General features: G+C 68.2%; 1 protein-coding gene across 1 annotated transcript; it reads left to right on the forward strand.

Moving 5' to 3' along the window:
* The first annotated feature begins 790 nt into the window (after positions 1–790).
* Positions 791–16,782, forward strand: ADSS1 (adenylosuccinate synthase 1). The gene is made up of 13 exons (XM_016121479.2): positions 791–1,053; positions 6,817–6,919; positions 9,315–9,377; positions 9,888–9,938; positions 10,200–10,266; positions 11,019–11,126; positions 11,230–11,311; positions 11,980–12,106; positions 12,628–12,782; positions 13,687–13,811; positions 14,994–15,091; positions 16,180–16,329; positions 16,402–16,782. Exons 1-13 carry the CDS (start codon positions 862–864, stop codon positions 16,452–16,454), a joined length of 1,374 nt encoding a protein of 457 aa, XP_015976965.1. The 5' UTR covers positions 791–861; the 3' UTR covers positions 16,455–16,782.
* The last annotated feature ends 1,496 nt before the right edge of the window (positions 16,783–18,278 follow it).

Below are 18,278 nucleotides of genomic sequence, written 5' to 3' on the forward strand. Positions count from 1 at the left end.
ATGGGCAGCGCTGCCCAGACCGCGGCCCCTCCCCCCAGCCACGGGGCTAGCCGCGGAGGGCCGGAGCCCACTGGGGGTGCAGTGGGCGGGAGGAACACAGGAGCCCTGCACACCCTGCACACCCTCCCTGGGCACCCAGACCCTCCACAAGCTGGAGCGGGGAAACCTCTGGTGTGGGTGGAGCCTTTCGGAGAGCCTGGCCGAGTGCGACAGGTGAGCGTCCCTGGCTGCTCGCCTGACTACACGGTCGGTCCCCTCCCCCCAAGTCGGGGTCTTGAGGACCGAGGGCAGCCTGGCTCCGGGCTGGAGCCCCGTGCCGGTGTGGGGCCAGCGGGCGCGGCCCCACGCGTGTCCTGTGCCAGGCGCTCAGCGCGCGCGCAGGAGAAACGCGCCGTCCTCCCGCGGCCAGCAGAGGGCGCGCGCGCCGGCCCAGCGGACCCCGCTTTCCCGCGGGGCAGGTGCTCACCAGCCCCCGGGCGTACGGACCCTCCAGGGGGACACGGAAACGAGGCTCCCCTTTTGCAAGTCGCACTCGGGGCCCCACTCAGTTGCCGGAACTCTGAGGCCCGGGCCCCGCGAGGCGGGTTCGCAGCTCCCAGGCCTGCGCCGGGGCAGGGGGCGCGAACGCCCTCGTTACGTTGCCGGGGCGCCCCAGGCAGGCCCGCTGGAGGGACCCCGGAGCGCGCCGTCTGCCCCTGTGGCCCAGCTGGGCTCCTGACGGCGGCGGGGGCGGGACCGGCGGCCGGAGGTCAGCGAGCGTCACGCGGCCCGCCCCCGCCCCCGGCCGGCGCCTTTTAATGGCGGGGGCGCGCGGGCCGGCCGGCTGTCGGGCGGCCCAGCGCAGCGGACGGGCCGGGCAGCATGTCGGCGACCCGAGCCTCCAACGACCGGCCCCCCGGCGCGGGCGGCGTCAAGCGGGGGCGGCTGCAGCAGGAGGCGGCAGCGACCGGCTCCCGCGTGACCGTGGTGCTGGGCGCGCAGTGGGGGGACGAGGGCAAAGGCAAGGTGGTGGACCTGCTGGCCACGGACGCCGACATCATCAGCCGCTGCCAGGTGCGCCGGGGCGGTCCCCCACCCAACGAGCCCCTCACCCAGGCAGACCCGGCCCCCGCCCTCCCTCCTGGACTCCGACACGCCTCTTGGATGCCTTCCCCCCCCCCCCGGGGACACCTTCCCAGCGGCCACCCACGCCCACTGACACGCACACGGCACTCACACTGCCTTCCCTGCACGGGACGCCCTCCCCCACTCCCTCCCAGGGCCCCACCCCCACCCCTGCCTTGAGCCAGCAGAGCCAGCGGCAGAGCTATAAATACGAGTCTTGCTGAGTTGGGGACACTGGATCCTCAAGGGGTGGGGTGTGTTATGGGTGTGACGTTGCGCCCTCAAGAGGGGGAGGGGGCAGGGCCCCCAGCTCCCCAGTGGTTTTAGAGTCACCAGGACACCGCTGGTTCTGTCTGGGTCTGGCATGGAGCTGGCTGGCTCCACACAGGGGTCATGCACCCAGGTCATGCACCTGCATACTGGGGCCCCGGGATGATGGGGTAGCGAGCAAGGCCTCTCTGGGAGCGGTTGACGCTTGGGGGTGGGGGTGAGGGGGTCAGCCAGGAGGAGGCAGACCTGGGCATGACAGTGGGGAGGACCTGCAGGCAGGACAAGGAAATGGGGGTCCTGGCTGAACTCAGGGAGAGGAGGAGCCATGGGCTCCGGGCCAATGCAACCCAGCGGCTGGCGGTGCCGCCTAAGGGGCCTGACGCAGGCTTTGTCCCCAGCACCCGGGCCGGGCGGGGCCTCTGCCAGCTGCAGGCTGCTCTCTGGGCCTGTCAGCTCTAACAGACACAGCGCCCCATGCCAGGGCGGGGAGCCCTGCGGGCTGACGGGGAGCATATGCGTTGGCGCTGGCGGGGTGTGGAGCCACGTGCAGGAATGCCTCCCAAAATGAGGGAGGGGCACCCCAGCGCCTTCTCCTTGCTTCTGTGGCCTTTCGCAAGCTCCGCCCAGAGGCCGGACTCAGAGCCCCCGCCCCCCCAGAAAGGGTAGCCCAATGCGCTCTGCTCCCTGAAAACCTCAACAGCTGGACCACTCCCGCCCTGACCCCCTGACTCCCGGGGTGCTGCCTGGGACTGAGGGGGGGCGGGTCTCCCACCCCCTCTGTGTCCTCAGTCCTGGCCAGCCAGCCCACCCCCTCCCCTGAGAGGGGCAGGAGCCGGAGGCAACCGCTGACCTCCCTGCGGCTGGGGCAGCTTCGCGGGCTGCGGCTCCTGTCCCCGCCCGCCCCCCAGCTCAGGGCGCTGGCCCCCGGGCCCCCTGCCCCCCACTGCGGCCCGGCTGTGTCGTGTCCCCTCCTTGGAGTGACTTCGCAATTGATTCCCCGCAACATGCTCGTCCTGCTGCCACTGGACTCTCTCCTGGCTGTGGAGATGGTTCTGGAATGGAGCAGTCCCTGCTGCCTGGGTCAGCAAGCCAGGCCCTGCCCACTGCCCTCCTTGAAAGGGACGCGACCAACCGAGGACTGAGCAGGCCGGGCCGGAGTCCCGTCTGGGTGGCTGCCTGAACGGGCTGCAGCCGGCCAGCCCCAGTGACCAGGTCGCCTGGCCTGTCACCTGGGCTTGGGGCTGTCCCCAAGGCGGCTGCATCCCCTCTGGCTGCCCTCTCTTTGTCCCCATCTCCGCCCTTTGGGGCCTGTGGTCAGCCCGCCTGCGGGGGTTGGGGTGGACCCCGCAGGCCTCGCCCTCCTCTTCCCTGGCTGCCCGCTGTGGCCACCCGGGTAACTGGAGAATGCCGGCAGCCGCCCGGCTGGCGTCCTGTGTGCTCCGCGCTTTCTCTGCTCGGACCCGGGGCCGCGAGCTCTGCCCGCCCGCCCCCTGGGGGCCCCTCCACCTCCATGGGCCCCTGCTTTCTGCGTCTGCCGAGCATTCTTCCTGCTGCCTGACCCCGCCACCCCCTGCCCCAGAACCAGGTAGAGGCCTAAGGGCCCGCCCCCTGGACTGGCCATCGGTCTCTGTCCCCAGCCTGGCGGTGACCCCGGGTCCGTGGTGGCCAGCGGCTCACTCCGCCCCCAGCCACAGAGCCAGGGTTTAGAACCCACGCCGCCCACTGCAGCGCCGAGGGCGCCGGCTCTGCGTGCCTGTCGGTCCCAGCCCAGCCACCTGCTAGGCTTCTCCTGGTTTCCGTGGGGAGCTCACGTGGGCGGGGGGCACCCGGCAGGCCCCCTCTGGCGGGGCCGCGTCCCCCTGGGCCCTCCTGGGAAGGCCTGCAGGCGGTGGTGGAGCACTGTGGCAATGGGCAACGCGGCCGCACTCACTGAGGGGCCGTGTCCTGGGACCTCCCCAGGGGCCGAGGGTTTTGGGAACTACCTCCCCACGCCCCCCGGGCTGGTCCAGGGGCCTCTCGGGGGCCGAGGGGCAGCTCTCTGGGGCCAGGACATCTGTACCCTTGGATGGCACTGATGGCCCCGCGGTGCCTCCAGGGACAGGGCCACCCCAGGTCACACTACGCCTCGCGGCCGTGGGAACAGCTGCTCTGGGCAGGCGAGACCTGCGTGCCCACCTGGGGCGGGGGCCGTCCTCCCAGGCCTCGGGGAGGAGAGCGGCTCCCGGTCTGGGGTGAGTGAGTGGCAGCAGCGACGGGCAGCAGGTGCCACGCAGCGGGGCGGGGGGTCGTTCACCGGGCCCCCTCCCTGCCCAGGCCCCGGGCCCCGGGCCTCGCCTGTCTGCTCTCTGTCCCCACGTCCTGCACACAGGCCAGGGCCGTGGGTAGGCACAAAGGCAGCAGAGCCGGTCCCTGTCCTGAGTGAGCTGGATGGGACCGCAGTGCTGAGGATGAGGCCGCGGGGCAGCTGGCAGGTCAGAGGAGGTCCTTGGGGGGGGCTCCAAGCACATGTTGGGGTATGAGGGGGTGAGGGCTGAGAAAAGGGGACAAGAGCAGACAGATACTCGGGAGCGAGTCTGGGGACACACATGGATGACAAGGCTCCCAGGAAGCCGCACTGGGGAGTAGGGGAGGGGTAACGGGAGGGGTGTGGAGAGGTGCCCCCCAGCGGGGACATGGTCTCAGGGCCGCACAGCCTTGGGGTGGCTAGGAGGGTAGCAGCGGCCACCCCGGCAGGCGGGCTCTCCAGACGCGGTGTGGGGGTGGGGGTGTGCTGCATGGCTCGGTGACCACTCCCCCTCTCTGGGGACAGGCCGTGCATGGATCTGCGCCCAGGCAGCCCAGAAGGATGGGCCAGTCAGATGCTGGTCAGGGCCAGGAAAGGTCAGGGCCGGTCAGGTTCCCGGGAGCGCCAGCCTTGATCTTGGGCCCGTTCCCATGTCTGGGAGGGAGAAAGCCCCACCCCTTTGCCAATCCACCAGGGAGGCAGTTGGTGTCCACAGGGACTTTGACTGACCAGCAGGGCTGAAGGTGGTGGGGGTGGCGTCAGCCCCCTGGGGGACTTGGACCTGAGCCTGTCCCCAGGCTCCACCACAGAGGGGGCCCCCTGAGGGGCAGAGGCCAAGGCCTGCCTCCTGCCTCCCTCCCACTGGCTTGGCCAGCCCCACGGGGACACGGAAGTGGGGAGAGGCCGAACCCCCCACGCTGTCCAAGGTCCTGGGACAGTCCTGGCTCACTGTCAGGGGACGCCAGGCACGGGCCCCACAGAGCCTGGGGCCAGAGGTGAGGGCCACCCCTCGGAGGCCAGGCTGGGCCCGGACGAGCTTTCTCGTGTCGGGGACCCTCACTCCCCAGGGGGACTTCGAAACCAGGCCACAGCCCAGCGGACAGAGCTGTACCACGCCCGATAGCCCTGGCACAGCTCTCCTTGGGCCTCCAGGTGGCAGCCGGGCCAGAGCCTGGGGAGGCCAGGTGCATGTCCCCACCTGCGGCCTGGAGGCGGCCAGACCAGGGTCTCTGGGACAGTCACCCAGGCGGGTGTGGACTGTGGCCTGCCGCCTGGGCCCGGCAGCTGGCAGGGGTCACCCGATGCCCACGGTAAACAGTGGCCTGCACCAGTCCTCGTGTTTGGCCCAGACAAAGGCGGGGCGAGCTCACAGGCACTTCATGCCTGCGCATGTGTCCTCAGCCCGTGGACACTGGCTCTGGGCACTCAGCAGGGCAGGGGGCAGAGCGCCGGGACCCACCTGGCGCTCCGCCCGACGGCCGGACTCGGGGTCTGCTGTGGGGATTCCGAGAGCCAGGGCCGAGTCCCCCCCTCACACCTGGCCAGTGTGGGCTCCGCGCGCCAGCTCCATCCTGAGCCCCCGGGCCTGGCCCCGCCTGCCCACCCAGTCGCCGGACGCCCTCCCTCAGCTCCTGGGCCCCTGCCGCGTCCCCGTCACTTGCCAGGCCTCCGGAAGTGCCCGGGCTGCTCGGCTGCCACGGCCACGAGACGCCTGGGGGAGCAGCAGGCCCGCCCTTGGGAGCCCCGCTGTGGGCCACGGTAGGGCCCCAGGAGTCTGAGGCGGCAGACACTCCACGCACGCCCCACCCTGCTCGGTGGCATCGGGGGCAGGCCCAGAGCCCTCCGCACGCACGTCAGGAGCTGGACACCCCGGTGGGGCCCCTGGCGGAATCGGCCTCTGGCAAAGCCGGGTTTCCAGCTGGAGCGGGGGAGGCAGAGTGGGGGGAGGGGGCTGCGGCTCTGGCCCCACCTAGTTTAGTGACCCAGGGAGCGAGGTCCAGGAGGGAGCTCCCTGGCCTGGGGCCTGCTGGCGTCTGCCTGTCACTGCCCCCCCCCACACCCCGCCCCTCCAGGCTGTCCCAGGGGAGTTGCTGGGAGCCTGTAAACCTGCATGGCAGCGTGAGGGGCAGGAGCTCTGGCGGGTGGGGGCGGGGGCCGGGGGCGAGGCCCCTCATAGCCTGCACCTATCGCCTCCTCCGCCAGGTGGGGGGGCAGCAGGGGACAGCGAGGAGGCAGCTCCATGGATAAGCCTGTGTCTGCAGCTGGGGCTCAGCGGGGCCCCGGGGTCCTGGGGACAGAGCAGGCACAAGAGCCAGGTCCATGGTGCTGGGCGGCAGCCAGCACCGCCCCACCCCTGGCCCCTGCTGGCTGGCCCTGGGGGCCCGAGAAGGGCCAGCGGGAGGGGCCAGAGGCCCACGCCCTGGGGCCTGCAGTGCCCTCCAGTGGTGGGAAGTGGGCCTGCACGCCGGCCAGCCCTCTGTGGGCTTTCCCAGGGCTCCCCACACCCGCCCAGCCCCAGCCCACTGCACAGATTCCCAAGAGGGGAGCCTGTGGCCTGGGCATCCCCCAAAACAGGGCTGACCTCGAAATTGGCTTTTCCTTTCTGTTTATGTATGGGAGACATGGGCCCAAAGGGAGGAGTCGCTGCTGAGGAGGTGAGGCCGTCTGGGGCCCCGCTGGCCCGAGGTGGCACCCGTCCACCACTGCAGAGCTCGGGCTGCGTGGCATGCAGCAGTGTGGGCTGTGGGGCCTGGGTTTGTGCTTCCAGAAGGTTGGGGCCCCCTCATTCCTGCATCGTAGGCCCCCAGAGGGCTTCTGAGTGTGTTCCAGCCTCAGGGGCCTGATCCGAGACACCTTGGGGCGTCGGCACATGCCCATGAGACAGTCCGGGCCTCGCCCAGCCCCTGCACCTCATCGAGGAGCAGGGCAGTCACCAGGCACACCCCAGACTCACAGCGGCTGACCACTAGACCAGACGCCCCAAGTCTCAGGTGGGCGGTGTGTCCCACACCCTGGGGACAGAGCTGCCACGCCGAGCAGCCCAGCAGCGTCTCCCGAGCGCCTGCTGTTAGCACTGCCCGGAGTGTGGCCGGGCAGGCCCTCCCAGGGTGCTCCAAGCCCTGGGGCCCCCGGACACTCAGCCGGCTCTCTGTTCCCAGGGGGGCAACAACGCCGGGCACACGGTGGTGGTGGACGGCAAGGAGTACGACTTCCACCTGCTGCCCAGCGGCATCATCAACAGCAAGGCCGTGTCCTTCATCGGTGAGTGCCCGCCTGCGACACCGTCTGCCTGGGGCCGGATGTGCGGCGCTGGCCCTCCGCGTCCGCGCCCAGGCTCCCCTGTGCGGCGGCATGGTCAGCTGGGCCTCGCCGGCCGTGGGCCCAAGCTCCCGACCCCCGTGTGGGCGCCTGATGTGGGAGCCTGTCCTCAGCCTCAGGGGACAGGCCGGCGGGCGGGACACCCATCCAGCCTGGGCCCTAGGGGGTGAGGGCGCAGGGGGCTCTGCTAAGCTCCCAGACTCCCCAAGGATGCCGAGCAAGCCCACGGGCACGTACGCGAGTGAACGTGCAGTGTGGGGGGGCAAGTGTGTATGTGTGCCAGCCTGTGTGTGTGAGACGTGTGTGCACACAGGCGTGCAAGTGTTCGCATCTGCAGATGAGCTCGTGGGACTGCGTGAGCGTGTCTGCACGTGTCCGAGTGTGTGCACACGCACGTGCGGGGCTGCACGGGCCTGGCTTCCTGCTGCGTGGGCGGAGCCCAGCCTGTGGGGACACTGTGCTCTTCCTGACCCTGCCTGAGGGTCCGTGCTCCACAGGAACCTCATGCCTCCCTCTGCCCCCACCCCCGCCCCCTCATCCTCCCTGCAGGCCCGGGACTCTGGGCGCTCCTGGAAGACAAAGCCACCCCCAGGACTGCGAGGCCCTCCCTCCTCCCTCCCCCCCTCTCTGTGACAAAGGCCTCCCCTGCTCAGAGACTGTTCCCAGGTCCCCGGGCCTGGCCCATGGGACGTGCTCTAAGAGCTTCCAGTACTTTTCCTTCTGGCTCTTTCCATGAGTGAGCCGTGCTCGTGACTCATCTGCGCCTGCCCCTCCCTGGTAAGGAAGCGGAGGCCACAGGAGTGTGCCCAGCCATGGCACAGGACCCAGCCCCCTCCCTGCGAACAAAGGAAGAGGCCTGAGCGGGGGCGAGGGGCTGCCGGGGTCGCCGAGCGCCTTCTCCACGTGGGAGCAGCCCAGGGCCCCAGCAGCGGGGGACAGTGCAGTTGGTGCTGGGGCCCAGCCCGCGCCTCCTGCCGGCCTGGCGGGCAGACCCTGCTACAGGAAGCCCACTCAGCGCCAGCCTGTCTGCTGGACCCTGCCCCTCATGGCCGGAAACGAGGCCAGCTCTGCCAGGCCTCGGAGGGGCTGGGCACGGGTCAGGGCCGTGGCCAGAGCCCAGGCCAGGTGGCCGCTGAGGGGCAGCTCGGCAGTCCGCACGACCGGACAGTGCCTGGGAAGCGGGCTTAGCAACGGCCGGAGGTGCCGGAGCGCTCACAGACGTCCCCGCCTTCCGCGCTTCGGGCCCCTGCCACGTGGTCATTTCAGGACACGTGGCATTTAGATGACCTTTTGTGCTCGGTGTGGCTTGCATAGTCTCTGAGTCACTCCCATCTGCACTGATGTCCCGTGTTCCTTGGCCCGGCCGGTGCCACCGCCAGCCACGGCGGGGACCAGCACGGGAGGAGGCGGCCCTGCCCAGTGTCCTGTGGTGCCGGAGGCAAGGGCCAGAGCTCGGCTCTCCCTGGCCCCACGCGAACGGGCTGTGACCTTGGGCCCGTCTCTGCCTGTCCGCGCGCTGCAGGTGCACGTGGACGGGGCAGCACGGCCCCCGGGCCCCGCGTGAGCCCGGGAGAGGCTGGGGGCCGCGCTTCTCCACATTCCCATTTTTACACCATTAAATAAACCGTAACGGCTTCGTCGAGGCAGAATTTATGTGCCGTGAAATTCGCCCCCGGCCGTGCAGCCGTCATCGCGATTCCGTTTCCCAGCGCTGCCATCACCCCGACGAGCTCCCTCCCACCCCGCCCGGCCGCCCCCGCCCTGCTCCGTGCGGCGTCGGGCTGGGCCCTGTTCTGCTCAGCCCTTCCTTTCGCTGTGACGTGAGGTGCGTGACATTAGCTTGCCACCTCAGCCATCCTGAGGGCACAGTTCGAAGATGTTAAGCACGTCACCCTGTCACGCAGCCATCACGGCCGTCCGTCTCCGGCACCTCCTCCTCTCCCTGAACCTCCGCCCCCATCCCTCGCTGAGGCCCGTCGCCCGCCCCCGCCCCCCCGGCCCCACTCTCCATGGGCCTGGTCCCTGCCGGCCCTTGTAGCAGTGGCTCACACAGTATTTGTCCCTTTGACTGCTTATCTCACTCGGCACAATGTCCTCAAGATCCATCCACGTGGCGGTCTCCATTAGAATGTCCGTCGTTTCTAAGGCCGAGCGATGGTCTGCCGTGTGGGCGGACCACATGAGCTTGTCCATCATCCGTCACCGGCGCTTGGGTGGCTTCCAGCTGCTGCCCACTGTGACGGGTGCCGCTGTGAACAGGAGGGTGCAGGTTTGGCGCCATTCTAAACGCAGACGCCCAGCATCGGTGGTACCGTTCGGCCTCGTGTCTGTGTTGCAGGCAACGGGGTGGTTGTCCACTTACCAGGCTTGTTTGAAGAAGCAGAAAAGAATGAGAAGAAAGGTAGGTCCGGGTCCCCTTGGCACCCTGTCCTGACGCCTGCGAGTGCCAAGCAGCTGTGTTGCCGGGGACCTCTCTGTGTGGGCTCTCGGGTGGGCCGACCGTGCCTATGGGAGACAGTGTGGTTCCTGGAGTCTCCTTGGGGACAGGAGGCGGGCAGGCAGTGACCGAGGCACCAGCCAGGGGGTCTGGGAGAGTCTAGAGATGGACCGACCACAAAGCAGCAGCCCCGAGACCCCGAGAGGCTTCTTGGAGGGGACAGAGCCCCAGCTTTGGGGTTCAAGTTCAAGGCAGGAGTGAAAGGGCATGCGGGAACCTGCCCCTGAACGTGGGCACCAGGAGGCTGTGGGTGGGGTGGGCCAGCTGGGGGCACGGGTCTGGGACCCGCAGCCAGGGGAGAGGCCACAAGCGGAGGACCTGTCACTGGCCGGGCACTGGAGGTGACCGTGGAGGCATCTGGCAGGGAGAGGGGCGCTGGGGGAGCGGGCGGCCTCACCTGTGCCCGTCACGTAGGCCTCAAGGACTGGGAGAGGAGGCTCATCATCTCCGACCGTGCCCACCTCGGTAAGTGTCCGCCCCTCCCGCTGCTCCTGGACGGGTGTCCCCACCGCGGCCCTCCTGCATGGCCTCAGAGGGAGGGGCGGGCGCCAGGTCAGGATCACTGTCCCCATGGCAGATGGGGACACTGAGGCCTGGGGACTCACGGTCACACGTGAGTTGGTGGGGGGCGGAGGCCGGATTTCAACTGGGCCACGCCTGCGCGGGGCCGGGCGCATGCCGGGCAGCGGGGGCGGCTGTGACCCTCCGTCTGTCCGCTCCCCGCAGTGTTCGACTTCCACCAGGCCGTGGACGGGCTCCAGGAGGTGCAGCGGCAAGCCCAGGAGGGGAAGAAGTGAGTGCGCGAGGCGCTCGTCCCGGTGGCTCCGTCCGCTAGCCGCGGGCGTCCTGGGCGCGTCTGGTCCAGTGTGGCCGGAGGGGACCGCGGCCCCCCCGAGGCCCTGGAGGACAGCCCTGTGGGCTCTGCCCAGGGCCTGCCCCGAAGCCCGCGTGAGCGCACCTCTCCCTGGGGTCGCCCCAAGGGGCGCACGTGCCGTGCGCCACCCGCTGCGCCCACTGCCACCGCTGCGGCCCCTGGCCAGCCGTGGCCACACGCACAGGCCAGCCACACTCGCTCTCCTGACGTGTTCGTGACAGTGAGTCGGGACGCTGGTTTTCATGGACACGTGTGCACTGCACACACGTGCACACGCTCACACGCACGTGCCAGGCAGCGGGTGCAGGGTGGGCGTGGCCGGCTCCCAGCACGAGGCAGCCATGTCCCCAGCTCTGGGCAAGAGGGGTGCTTGGGCACAGAGCAGACAGAACGGGGGGGCACCCTGGGCACCGGGCCCCAGAGTGGAGGCCGGGAGACCAGGGGAGGGCGAGTTCGGGGCTCAAAGCCATCTGCCACCACCCCGCCGCCGGGTCCCCGAGGGCCGGCCGTGGGGGGCGTCCGGGCAGCCCTCGCAGTCCCCCGGGCTCCCGGGTGCCGCTGCCGGGAAGCTGCTTTCCGTGTCACCGGGGGTGGGAACTGAGGTCGGGCGGGTGGCCGGGACCCCGCTTTCCAGGCAGCGGCCCCGTGCCCACAGCCCGCCTGTCTCGTAGCATCGGCACCACCAGGAAGGGCATTGGACCGACCTACTCGTCCAAAGCCGCCCGCACTGGCCTGCGTATCTGCGACCTGCTGGCAGACTTCGACGACTTCTCCGCCAGGTACCTGACCGTCGCCCGCAGCCCTGGGGCGTGGGGCCGGCTGGGAGCAGGGGCTTGGGGACCCGGGAGGGACGAGGGGTCCCAGTCACCGTCACCTCTGCAGGTTCAAGAGCCTGGCCCGTCAGTACCAGTCCATGTTTCCCGCTTTGGAGGTGGACGTCGAAGGCCAACTCAAAAGGCTCAAGGTAGAGCTGGGGCGGCCGGCGGCACGCGGTTCCGACGGCAGACCCGACGTCCCCCCAGCGCTCACGGAGCACCCTTCACGGGCACTGGGGACCACGCGCCCCCTGTGTGAGCCCCGCTGGCCATGGTCCGCCAGGCGGTCCCCTCGGGAGGCGGGGCTCACCCGCCAGGCCCGGCCCTCACTTCCTCTCTGGAGAGGCCGCCCTGGCCTGTCTGCAGCAGAGGGAAGGTGTCCCTGCTCACAGCTGAGAGGGCGGGTGTGGGGGACAGGACAACGTCTACACAAAGCTCTTCCGGAAGTTTCCAAGGCTGGGATCCCGCTCTTCAAGTCGTCATCTAGGGCTGTAAATGAGGGCAGGGACGGACCGGTGACACCGGATTAGGGACCATCCTGCTGACCTCATTGGACTTTAGTTACCTCCGAATACAGCCCCATTCTGAGGTTCTGGGGGTTGGGGCTTCCATATGGGTTGGGGGACACAGCGCACCCACAGTGGTCACTAAGAGGCTGGAGCTGAGTCTCTCAGACAAGACGGGCCAGAGTCACGTCAGCAGACCAGGCCCCTCGCTGGAGGAATTGCGGGAAGAGGAGGCAGGGCTGGGGGGCCACGTCCCCCACCGTCCCCCCCCCGATCCCCTCCCCACGGCCACGTCCCCCTCCTCCCCACAGGGCTTCGCCGAGCGCATCCGGCCCATGGTGCGGGACGGCGTCTACTTCATGTACGAGGCGCTGCACGGCCCCCCCAAGAATATCCTTGTGGAAGGTGCCAACGCGGCCCTCCTGGACATCGACTTCGGTATGACCCCCCAAAACACCACTCTGGGTGTCTGCCAGGAGCTGGGCATGAGGGGTCTTCCTCAGCCTCGCTGCCATCCCGCCTGAGAGGCTCAGCTGCCCCGCCCCCGTTCAGCCCGCAGGGGGGAGGGGAGGGGCCGAGCTGCACAGGAGAGGGTGGGGGAGACCCCACAGGGTGGGTGCCCGCCGGGTGCTCGGAGCGATGTCTGGCACTTCCCCCGCTGCCTTCTGTGCCCCCTTTCCGGTTCCCCAGGGGCCCACCGGCACCAGGCCGCCTCCCACCTGCCCCGCTCGGATGTGAGCAGGGACACCTTTACCTCCCGCTGCAGACGGGCCTGGTGGGCGAAACCTCCCTCTTCCCTCCCTGCTTAAGACCCTATGGGAGCCGCCCCCAGGATGGTCCCCCAGATGGCCGGCCCTGGAGACCCACCAAGGGCCCTATCCGCCGCTGGGTCTGCCCAGAGGGGCCCCGGCAGGGTGCTCCGTGGGGTGGCAGACGGCGCTGACTGTCCGTGCCTGCAGGGACCTACCCCTTTGTGACATCATCCAACTGCACGGTGGGCGGCGTGTGCACAGGGCTGGGCATCCCCCCCCAGAACATCGGCGACGTCTACGGCGTGGTGAAGGCCTACACCACACGCGTGGGCATCGGCGCCTTCCCCACGGAGCAGATCAACGTGAGTCCCCAGCCCCGGAGGGACCCCGGGGCCCATGCGGGAGGGTGGACAGACACCGTGGGGAGGCCGCGTGCTCCGGCAGCACGGCGCCATGAGGCTGCACGACGGTGCACTGTGCACACCGAGTCCACACAGCCCCACCCCCCAGGGAGGCGTGACAGGCGAGCAGGGCGCCCACAGCCCCCTCCAAGCCCCTGCCTGGCGCTGCTCAGAGACACCCCGTGTCTCAGCAAGGAGCCCTCAGGACCCCGCCGGCCTGCCTTTGTCAGCCCGGCCTTGTGTCCTGGTGGCCGTGAGGACAGGGGGCTCTTGTCCTGAGCAGGTGTGTGTGAGCAGGATAGCGGGCTGCCTGCGTCCAGAAGTATCTGGCGGCTGTAACAGGGCAGGGAGCCCGGGGCCAGCGTGGGGACCAGAGGAGGAAGAGACGCCCCCTGCTGGCCCACTGAGCTACAGGGCAGGTCCACTCTGCCCTCGCTGCCCTGTCCGCGCCCTGCAGGAGAGCGAAGGGAGGCGGGGAGCCCCGCACCGAGGCAGGGCCGCTGTGAGGAGGGAGTTCGTCAGGGCTGCAGCTTCCAGCAATGCTCTGAGCCACGGGGGAGGGCACACGGGGCAGAGGAAAGGCTGAGTGCAGGGGCAGGCCAGGCGGCCACCCACCCGTGCCCCCGTTCACGCACACACGCCCGCTCACACGCACACGCCCCCACTCACACGCACACCCCCGCTCACTGTGAGTCCGCTCATACGTACATGCCCCGACTCATGCATGCGAGCCCGCGCACACGCCCCCACTCACACACATGTGAGCCCGCTCACACACAAGCTCACATGCACACAACACGCTCACACGCACACGCCCGCTCACACGCATAAGTTCACACGCACCCCCCCCCCCGCCCTCACACAGGAGATCGGAGACCTGCTGCAGAGCCGCGGCCACGAGTGGGGGGTGACCACGGGCAGGAAGCGGCGCTGCGGCTGGCTCGACCTGGTGATCCTGCGATACGCCCACATGGTCAACGGCTTCACGGCGTGAGCAGCCCTCGGTCTCCGCGGCTGCTGCGCGGCCATCCTGCTGCCGTCCGCATGGGGGACTGTCCCGGAACCCGGGACGGCACTGGGGCAAGCGGAGCCGGGTGTCGGGCTCGGGGCCACTGCGCCCGTGGCACGTCGTCACCCTTCCGCATGGCAGGGCCACACGGGTGGTGGCGTGGAGGCCGCCCGGCCACAGCAGACGGCCCTGCGGCGGGGCCCGTGTGCCTCCGAACAATGCCGTGGAGGCCAGAGGGCATCACGGCACCTCTGGGAGGTCAAAGTGGTTCGCCTAGCGGTGGGGGGCAAGCCCAGAGCAAAGGGGCTGCGCCTGGTCCTGCCAGGCCTGACGCCGCGCCTGGGAGCTGGCCCGGGCCGGCCGAGCCCGCCGTCCCGACCTCTGGTCTGCTGGGCTGCAGGGCTCGGGCTGTGGCGGGGGCCTGTGCCCAAGTGCCAAAGGAGGCCATGCTCGGGGCTCCAAGGCCTGGGACAGTGGAGCAGGCCTCCCGCAGGGGTTTCGGGGCCTAGGAAAGGCCTGGCATCTGTGGGGCTGCGGGGTGCCGATGGCAGCTGCTGACTGGGGCCGTGGTCCTAAAACAGTGTTTGAGGCAGGGCTGGTGCCTGAGCCGGCAGTGATAGCCACAGTTTCCCCAAACCACCAGGGGCCCCCAGGCTTGTAAGAGGACACGGTTCCCCGGGGTGGGGTGGGCAGAGTTGCCTTTGAAGCCCAGCTGGGCCCCCACCCTGCGGTGGCAGCGCGAGTGCAGCCTGGGTCAGGCCCCAGAGAGCACCGTCCTGGGTTCTCAGCCCGCTGGGGCCTCGGCCGGTCGCCACCTCTGCCCACCAGGCCCGCGTGGCTGCGGAGCGAGCAGGTGACCCCAGGGGTGCCGGGGGGTTCTGCTCAGCACGGAGGGTGGGTGTGGCAAGGGCCAGCTCTGTGGGGCCCGGAGGCGAGGGGGACAAGGTGGCAATGGGGGGGACAGCCCACCCGCGGCTTCTGGGGGGGGGGCGCCTGCGTGTGGCCCGGCTCGCCTGCTGTGTCTCTGTGGGGAGTGGGGCGAGCCCCCGCCTGGGTGGTGTTTTCTGTTTTCTGAGGCACAGCAGGACTGAGGGGAGGGAGCCAGCGAGGGCCCTGAGCCACTGCTGGCGGCTCCACGTGTCTTGTCTGTTGGCTTTGGATAGGCTGGCCTTGACGAAACTGGACATCCTGGACGCCCTGGACGAGATCAAAGTCGGCGTGTCCTACAAGCTGAACGGGAAGAGGATCCCGTATTTCCCAGGTGTGAGGGGAGGCAGCAGCCTCGCCTGGCGTGGGCGGACTGGCCTGTGGACCCCGAGGCTCGGGAAGGGTCCCCGTGAGGCCTGCGGGCGGAGAGAGCTCGTCTGGGCCCGGCAGGGCTCTCGCACCGAGGTGGCGGCCTGGCTGGGTCTCATGGTGGCTGCAGGTGCAGCTGTGGTTCAGAAGCGCTCAGAGGGGCTGGCCTGGGTCGGCAGGCGGGCAGCAAGGCAGCACCCACCGGGGGCCCGGAGGCATCGGGCCCACCTCCTGGAGTGCAGGATGCTCACTTCGGAAAGCCTAAAACTGCACGTGGAGAGGTGACTGTTTCACCTAAGAAAACACACTTTCAGTTAAACTATTCAAGACCTAACTGGGGTTTCTGCTGCCACAAACTCCTCCTCTTAAAGAGCGCGAAGGCGGTGCTGTTGTCGCAGAGGTCGCGGTCACCGACGGGTCACGTGCTGACCGCTCTCCCACCCGCGGCTCCCTCCCCAGCCGGCCGTGGGTGGGCCACCCCTTGCTCCCCTTGCTGTGTGGACAGGCAGGGGCTGTGTGCGCCCTCTCCACCTACTGACCCCTGGCCTTTGAGAGGGCGTGGCGGGAGTGTGTTGTGACCGAGTCCAGGGCCCGGGGGGCAGGCAAACTCAGAAGGGGCTGAGGTTCCGGGACCCTTGGGGTGGACAGCTTGTTCCAGCATCTTCTGTCATCTGCTGTGCGCCTCAGAGTCCCAGCCAGGTGGGGTCCCTGCCCGGGGTGGGGGTGGGGGTGGCGGTGTGGGTAGATCCTTCAGGACCCCAGAGCATTTCCAGGGGGGGCCCATGGCGTTCCTCAGCCGGGTCCCCCATGCACACTCCAGCAGAGCATGCGGCGAACCCGCGAGCAGGGTGGACATGTCCCCCGGGTCTGGGAGGGGTACAGCCAGTGTCTGAGCCAGTCCCCCGGCCCTGGGGGAACCAAGCCGGGTGACTCGCCTCCTCGTCGCCCAGCCCGTAGGCACACAGGCCCCGGGCTGGGGGTCCCAGCCACCCGGCGTCTGCCCCAGTGGTGGAGCAGGCGCCCATGGGTCATCGACACCCTGTGTGTCCCCAGCTAACCAGGAGATCCTGCAGAAGGTCGAGGTGGAGTATGAGACGCTGCCTGGGTGGAAATCGGACACCACGGGCGCCAGGAAGTGGGAGGACCTGCCCCCGCAGGCGCAGAACTACATCCGCTTCGTGGAGAACCACGTGGGAGTGGCAGGTGGGTGCCCTGCGCCGGCCGCCCTGCCCCTCCCCTGGGTGCCCCGGCCTCAACGACCCTTTTTCCTTTCAGTGAAATGGGTTGGTGTCGGCAAATCAAGGGACTCGATCATCCAGCTGTTTTAGACGAAGGCAGAGCTGACCCCAGCAGGTCCCCTCCCCACGTGAATGCCGTGGTCTGTTCCTCAGAGGCAAAAACAACACTGTAGACAAAGAAATGTGGAAACTATTTTCTGGACTTTTCTATTTCTCTTTAAGCCTTCAGTTCAACCCATTGATTTCTACGATGATTTTAAATACCTGAAAGCCAGTGCTGGGTACGTGTTTAAAACCCTGATGTTTGAAATGAGCCAAGGTGCTCAAAACACAGCCCTTCTGTGGCACACTAACTGTCACGTGGTCGTACGTCTGGCTGGAGAAGTCTGGGAATAAACGTATCCGGCAGCCCCCGAGAGGGAGCGGTCACGCGTGTTTTGTTCTCACCTTCTCATTTCATTTTGACTTTTAAACACTAAAAGGTGCTGGTGACGCTTTGCCCTGACAAGAGTCTGGGTGATACATGTCACAAAGCCAAGTTCAGACAAAGAACAGGACCAGCTGTGTAAGAGAGGCTGCAGCAGAAAATATATTTCCCAAAACCTGACATTTAAACGAGCTTCAGTACGGAGGCCTGAGCCCGCCCTGGCCAGGTGACAGAGTGCCTGGTGCCCTTGTCAGTTCAGTGGGTGGGCCCTCCGCATCTCCCTTGGACCCCCCCCCCCCGCCCCCATGTGGAAGAAGCCGCATCTCCACTGGCCCCGCGGCACTCAGCCTGACGCCCAGTGACCTTAAACACACTCCAGGGTTGGGGAATTCAGGGAGGCGACTGCCCTTTGGGTAGCGTTCCAGGGGGAGGGAGCTGCATGCGGAGGCGAGTCGGCTAACCCCGGCTCTGGGAATATCTGCTGGGTTCGCGGGAATCGGTCTGTGCCAGCACGACCTGCGCCATGGGCCCCGCCACCCAGAATGGGACCCATGGGGACGCTGACCTCTGCGACAGTGTGTCCAGTGAGCGGCCGTGTCCTGAAGTCCCACGACGTCGCCAGGCCAGCAGATGTCTCCAGCAGTGTCCAGGGTGGCGTCGGTGCCTGGAAGGAATCGGGAAGATGCCTGACGCATCGGCTTCCTTGGGCCGCTCCACCGCCAGCCACGCGACCCCGTGCAGCAGAGGTGATGGGCACACGCGGAAGCAGGCTTTGAGTTCTCCGAGAATCTCCTTGTCCCTTCCAATAAGGCAAGAAGGATGAAGGAGAGCGCCCGGAAGCAGGGTGAGCCCTCGGGCCCCGTCCTCCCCACCGCATCCCCAGGCATGGTGCTCTTCCCTGCCAGATGACCGTCGCCTAGCATCTTGCCACAACAGACAGGTGCACAGTGTTGACAGTCAACCAGAGCAGCCGTTTTTCGAGGAAGAGAGAACAAGCTCACGCTGAATGGAGAGCTCCAAGCCTGGCGCTACAAAGCCTACCGCCATCATGCTGGAATTCAGGAGCTGCAGGATCTAGGTGTCGCCCGGCGGCTAACCCCTCCACCCCGACACTAGCCATGCCTCTTTTCCCTTCATCTGACCAAATCTTGAGGCGCCTCCCCCCAGGCCATGTGGTTGCGTGTCAGTGAGAAGACTCGAACCCCGGTTGATTTAGGAAGCATTTTTGGCTGGGCCTGCCTGAGGACGTGGCGGCACAGCGCACCAAGAAGAGATGGTGTCTGACCTTAGGAAGTGGAGGGGATGCCCACGTGGGCAGGAGGACACAGAGACAGCTGTGTGCCAGCGGTTTAGGGAGTTCCCTGCATTCAAGGACAGGGCAGGTCTCCTGACTCTGGGCTTCCCCTTAGGTAACATTTGTCCCATCCCGTGGGCTCTTCTCAACACCACTCCCAAGGGCCTAGTGCTAAGCTTGGCACTTGTTACGA

The sequence above is a fragment of the Rousettus aegyptiacus genome, unplaced genomic scaffold (genome assembly GCF_014176215.1).
Source record: "Rousettus aegyptiacus isolate mRouAeg1 unplaced genomic scaffold, mRouAeg1.p scaffold_m13_p_3, whole genome shotgun sequence".
In the NCBI taxonomy this organism is placed as follows: domain Eukaryota; kingdom Metazoa; phylum Chordata; class Mammalia; order Chiroptera; family Pteropodidae; genus Rousettus; species Rousettus aegyptiacus.

Coding starts and splice junctions, on each gene's coding strand:
- ADSS1 (XM_016121479.2), top strand. CDS start 862: ATGTCGGCGACCCGAGCCTCCAACGACCGGCCCCCCGGCGCGGGCGGC. Junction 9,378..9,887: donor AGAAAAGAATGAGAAGAAAG/GTAGGTCCGGGT, acceptor CCCGTCACGTAG/GCCTCAAGGACTGGGAGAGG. Junction 11,312..11,979: donor GCCAACTCAAAAGGCTCAAG/GTAGAGCTGGGG, acceptor TCCTCCCCACAG/GGCTTCGCCGAGCGCATCCG.